The 6,000-nt window shown below is 44.0% G+C and overlaps 1 protein-coding gene across 2 annotated transcripts in view; it reads right to left on the bottom strand.

Moving 5' to 3' along the window:
• The window catches only part of NFYC (nuclear transcription factor Y subunit gamma), a 41,628-nt gene continuing 35,628 nt past the window's right edge, over positions 1–6,000 (bottom strand). Inside the window, exons 7-10 of one of the 2 annotated variants that reach the window (XM_042439552.1) lie at positions 5,528–5,686; positions 2,906–3,013; positions 1,435–1,494; positions 1–974 (exon numbers count right to left, since the gene is read on the bottom strand). In XM_042439552.1, the coding sequence (XP_042295486.1) occupies positions 855–974; positions 1,435–1,494; positions 2,906–3,013; positions 5,528–5,686 (447 nt within the window). In that variant the 3' untranslated portion in view covers positions 1–854. The remainder of the gene's footprint in view (positions 975–1,434; positions 1,495–2,905; positions 3,014–5,527; positions 5,687–6,000) is intronic. The other variant, XM_042439553.1, reaches the window with a different exon arrangement.

Below are 6,000 nucleotides of genomic sequence, written 5' to 3'. Positions count from 1 at the left end.
TAGGAAACAAAAAACAGTTTATTGCATTTCATGCAGCTTTTGAACACAGGCATTGATTAAAATTTATACAAATTGCTTTAAAAAAAAACACCCAAAAACGACAATGAACAAACTTTACACCATGAACTAAAAACTTACATTTGCATGTCCAGAACTCTTCTAAGTAGTTCCAAAATAGATTAAGGCCCAAATATAAGCCTTCAGAAAATAGGTTTAATACATGACCAGCTGGCTGTTCTGCCTTCTATTATTTTTCTTTGAAGCTACCGATACCAATGTTTCAGTCTGGGACAATTTTTAGGCTCTTCAACCATCTCTTCCCTCCACACACACACACACACACACACACTCATACCCTTTTTTGACTGAAATAAACAAAAGAGACATGTCCACCTAATACTAAAGCAGGAACGACACAGGATGAAAATCCTGGCAGCTGCGATGCATTGAAAAGGGAGGCGGACAAAGAGACAGAAAAGACGCTGGACCACTGAAGAAACTACAAAACGAAGCGCAGTCATATCCCTCGGCAACAGCCCTACAAAAACCATCAATTTATTCAGAGAGGCATTGTAGAGCAATATACGATTTACAATTTCCTTTAAAAAAAACAACCCACACATAATAATAATAATAAAAAAGGTATACTGCGTTGTTGTCAGTTCATGGGGTATCCTTTTTTTTTTGCCCAAGAGACTGAAGAAGTTCATATAATACAACAAAGAGCGCAGCCCTTGGCAGCTGTGTTTCAAATGAAGATGGGGAAGGGATGAAGGGGAAGAGAAGAGTTAAAGAGAACCCCAATTGGTTGGTGGCGCATCAATCCAGTTAGTGGGGCTCCTGCCTGGATCAGTTCAGTCTCCTGTAACCTGTGGGGCCTGTCCATCTGTCGTCTGATTGGTGGATTGGATGAACATGGGCTGTGTGATGTCCTGACCGGCAGGCATGGTCACTTGCTGGATCTGGTACAGTTGCTGCAAAATAAAAGGCAAAGAGACTCATTGATCCTTCCCACATGTGGAATTACAGTATCTTAAGAAAAAACCCAACCCTACTACTATATGGGCAAAAGCAGGAGCCACTCCAACCACTATGGCTGCTCATGCCACATGCACACATCTGTAATCTTTGTTACTCAACTTAGAGTAACTCCCAATGGCCAACACCAACATGCATTTTCTCCATATTTAGGGAAGGACTCCACAGCATGAAAGCAACAGCACTGTTTACCACCTTGATTTCAAAGGAGCAGCTAAGAGTCACAGGAGGAACTTCATACAAGCTACAGCATGAGTTTTTTCGTGGCATTAGTGAAAAGTGTGGCAAGGAGACGGGACTTCTCCAGCCTCTTTCTGTTCAGGCAACACTTAGGAGGTCCACCTCCTCCTGGAGCTCTCCAACCACATCCACCACCATGGGTCCCAAGGCTCATACCTGTCCATCTGTAAACTGGCTGAACTGCTGCTGTCCTTGTTGAACTTCTGTCTGTGCAATCTACAAAAAAAAAAGAAAGATGGGTTTACTGATTCTGCTGCTCCTTCCTTCAGGGATAGGAGTAGATTAAGCATGGCTTAATTGCAAACCAAGAGAGGGAGAATATACAGAAGGCCACATTTTGAGAGCTAAGGCCCATTTGACCCCACCAGCAAAGCTTTTCTACTCTGGCTGGTGCCTGAGCCACTTGATGATATTAACACCTTCTTGCCCTCATCTGAGTAACTTCCTGATGGAAGAAACAGACCAAATGTTCCACAAAAGTACAGCCTCTTGCAAAACAAACTTCAGCCAGAGAGATCACATGGACCAGCACTACCTGCGTTTGAAAGGAGGGAGAGGGCAAGAGGATAATGACGGCAGCTTAATATACATGTTAGACTTTCCCTGCACTTTGCAAGTGTGTTTTCTGGTTGTGAAAGTGCAGCATGAAAGCACTAAGTAAAAGAAAGTATTCGAGAGGAAGTAGTGGGGGAGACCCATGGGGTGTGAAAAGGGAAGACTCAAGACCAGACTTTTCAAAGACTTCACATATTTGAGTAACAGGCCTGCTTTCTGAGCCAGCTCTTATTTGGAAGGGGATAGAACTGGTGTAATTGCATGGTTGGGGACATATGCATGGCTTGCACCATGACTGAGACAGGAGAGGAACCAGTTTTTAAAAGGAGGAAGCTATGTGTGTATGAACAATGAAGAAGGTACAGATTCATTTTTTTAAAATAATAAAATGGGTCCCCTACGTTGTAGGTGAAGGTGTACCCTAGGTCAGAAAAGAATTGAAGACTACTACTATTCAGGATATACACGTAAAAGGAAGGATGCTTTTAATGAACCTATTTAGCAGTGGCAAAAATAGTTCTTGCAAAGCCTGGGAAATTAGATACAGTGCCTGCACACAAAAGAATGACAATGTCAAGTCTGGCAGGTGGCCTAAACAGAAAAGCTGACCTATACAAAAGCTGGAAAGGGGTGGGGAGTTGTGGAGGAAATCAGCTTTAGTTCCATTGGCAGAAAGTTTGTGACAAGGTAATGGCCCAATTTCACATTCCAGTATCAAAATGCCAGGTTGTATCTTTTTTCTTTGTTGTGTATCCTGATAGCAGCCGTTCTCTGCAAACATCTTCCCCGCCCCTGCCATTTAGTTAAGGGAATCATTTCCGGGAGTTGCCTTTAAGGTGACAATTGCGTGTGTAAACCTGCTTTGATATGTATGGTGGAGCAGGACCAATGATAATGTCCCCCAGGTAGCTGGATTATTTTTATCTTAATTAAAAATGGCAAGCACCAGGAACTCAAGTTCTGGAAAGCAAGCTCTTTCCTTGCTTCGGTAGCCACACCTTGGGAAAACCGGTGGCTTTCCAACAGGGCTATTTTAGCAGCTATTAGCAACCCTTTGGAGGTCAGTCTGTACCTGCTGTGTGTTTGCTGCAAGTGTCTGGATCTGGCCCTGGACTACCTGGGTGCCAGAAACGGGCTGGGCTAGGCGGATGTACTGCAGTTGGCCGGCGTTGAGCTGAACCTAGAAAGAGTGGGAGGGAGGAAAGGAACACAGAGTTGGTAACCTGAAGCACCCAAGCCTGCTACCTTGTTTCTAAGAGACACAGAGAAGAAAACACAAGCAGGAGGACTGACGTGAAATGTGAACAGATCCCCTGATGGCAGTGGACTTCTCTCTGCTATTCCCAGCCCAGCAGCACCACAGAAGGAAAGAAATTTACCCTGACAGGAAAGAAAACCATGGAGGAATTTCCAGCCTCAGCCCTGAGTGGTAGAAGGCACCAGGAAACTAAAAGGTCTTTGTGCCCAACACCAGACTTCTCCCATTGCACCTTCACGACAGAAGGACTCCTACCCCACAAACACACACACACACCCTGAAGTGCCTTACCGGACACTTATACTGCCAGCTTTCCTGGTTGCGAGGAAGAGAAACCAAAGACGGGGCATTAATGTCTGGCAGGAAACTGTCACACATTTTAAGAAAAAAGGCAGAAGCAAAGCAGAGATTTAGAAAGGTACTGAGAGGGACCCCTGCAAGGTTACTAAGTAGTACTTTATTTCATGGCTTCTCTATTTTCACCAGTCGTCCCCCGACAAAAGCTTATCTTGTAGAGTATTTTCTTCCACAATGTTCAAGACTGGTATTGGAAACACCAGTAGAACCTTATGCCAGAAGGAGCAGAAAAATGTGAGGAGGCACATTGGTGGAAACACTCGACCTAAATTTCTTGACTTGTCCGAACGCTACCTTGTGGCACACTGAAATATTTAACTTATGCCCTACCCTGTTCACAAAAAAACCCTTACCCTCAGATACTAGTATGTTGTTAGGCATGAAAGCATCTTTTTTAAAAAGGAAGAGGTAAGGAAAAATAAAGAAGTGCCTTAACATCTGCTACCAGTGCCTCAAACCTCCTGAAGGAGAAATTAAGAAGCTGAGTTTTCCTGTCCACTGATTTCTCCAAAACGCAACATTTGTCGCTCACAGCAACCACTGAATGCAAAAAGCCCCCCCACACACACACAAAATAGATGTTTCATGGCAGCACTCTATCCATATGTCTCTCCAGCCCTGAAGTATGCTGGCAAGTGTTTGAAAAAAGAGACCCCTAGTTAGACTTTAACTAGATTCCAAATGGACATGGCCCATTTTCAGGTGTTTAACTTGTTGCTTTGCTGCACATAACCAATGTGATTTTTTTTTTGCCTCAGAGGAGAAGAGTTATAATTAAATACTCCCCCTCCTGCAACCAGCAGCTTTTAAAGGGCGAGTTTCAAGAAGTGCCTGCAAAAAAAAATTTGCTATGTTGGGGAGGGACTATTTTCAAAGACCTATACAGAACTTGTGTAAATGTTCAGCATAATACTTTAAAGTGATTTTTATTTGGGAGCACACAGTGTTATTTACTGCCAAAATGTTCTGCATGGAAGAGACCAGTGACAGCACTTCCTATTCAGAGAAACTGAGAAGGTGGGTATGAAGGAGATGTGTGAAAGTCAAGCAGGTGGTTCAATGGATGGATGTGAGGAGGCACAAGGGCAGGACATGTTTAAAAATGTTTGCACTCAGGTTGCTTTGTAACACTTGCTTAATCTTCCAAGCCCTGTATCACACTGGAATAAAAAAACAGGGAACCTGTTCCACTTCCCCAAAGAACTGCATGTTATGTATATAGCCTGCTGTTCCCTGGCTAAGGATCCATGGAAAGGGCCAACACAGGCGTTCCTCTTAAAAATCAGCCTCCTGAGAAAGACACAGGAAGAACCTCTTGAGCTGGAAATTCCTTTCCACCAATAACAAACACCTTTTGCAAAAGTCAGTTACAGTAACTGCTCATTTGTGGACTTTTTGGATTAAGGATTTTTTTTGGTGCTGTAAAATTGTTCCTCCCCCAAAATGTTAGCTCTCTGAAACCCAGATGTCATGTATAATCCCCACCACCCACTACCAGGCAGATACAGCCAACTCTTTTGAAAGCCACCTAGAAAAGTCAAGCAGTGGTTAAAGAGAGATGGCAGAAGGTAACTGGTGGAAGCAGGAAACATAGGTCCACAGACAGCCCTGGCGGGAAGAAGAGCTTGCACAGAGGACAATGAAAAGTGGGTATGGATTTTAGAGAGACAGATGATTCAGATGTTCAGAAAATACTTGAAGGTGTGTCAGGGGTGTGTTGGGGGTGATAAAGTTTGTACTTTCAAAGGCCTCTACATGCTAAAGGATGCTCTTTGTGATGAAAGCTCCAATGACAGGCGACAGACTTAACTGTCTCCTTAATAACCTATATGCATTGCAGATAGCAAAGCAAATTTATTACTTCGGGGAAACTGTATGAGGTGGGAGCAGTCCATTACACAGTCCTTTCTTATGGAACTATACATTCCTGCACATACCATGTATGCTTTTTCTGAACCTATGAATCAGAGTAGAAGAGAACTTGGAGAGAAGAATGAGAGTAACAGAAGTGGCTTGATTCTGTGTGTGTGTGTGAGAGAGAGAGAATGTGGTGTTGGCATTAGCTGTCAGGTCTCTCACCGGTATTTGCTGGATTTCGCCTGTGTTGGTGATGATCTGCTGCATGACTTGCATGGTCTGCCCAGTCCCGCTTTGTGCTGGCTGTGCCTGCCCTTGCGGCTGCGCCTGGACAATCTGGACCTGCTGCCCTTCACCCACTTGCATAGTCACAGGAGTAGTCTGAGAGGAGGAAGCACAAGAGAAGAATCCTCAGTTTGGTGGTAGTGGGGAATCTCATACAAACCTTGAAGTCCGGCTGTTGACAGGCAATATAATGATGTCCCCTCCAACAAACACACACACTCTGACACACAAGTCATGCTGTACAGGTAATAGCTGCTGCATTTTCAAACTCCTATGCAATCACAGTTGGGGAAAGAAAATAGAAGCAGAAACAATCAGTGGTGAGGAAAGTTGGCATTTTGTGCTGTTGGGTTAGAACACAATGCAGAGGTCTGGTAGATAAAGAACAGGTGGCACCGGGGTATCTGGAT

Source organism: Sceloporus undulatus, chromosome 9 (genome assembly GCF_019175285.1).
Source record: "Sceloporus undulatus isolate JIND9_A2432 ecotype Alabama chromosome 9, SceUnd_v1.1, whole genome shotgun sequence".
NCBI lineage: Eukaryota > Metazoa > Chordata > Lepidosauria > Squamata > Phrynosomatidae > Sceloporus > Sceloporus undulatus.
This window is presented reverse-complemented; position numbering and strand designations above follow the sequence as displayed.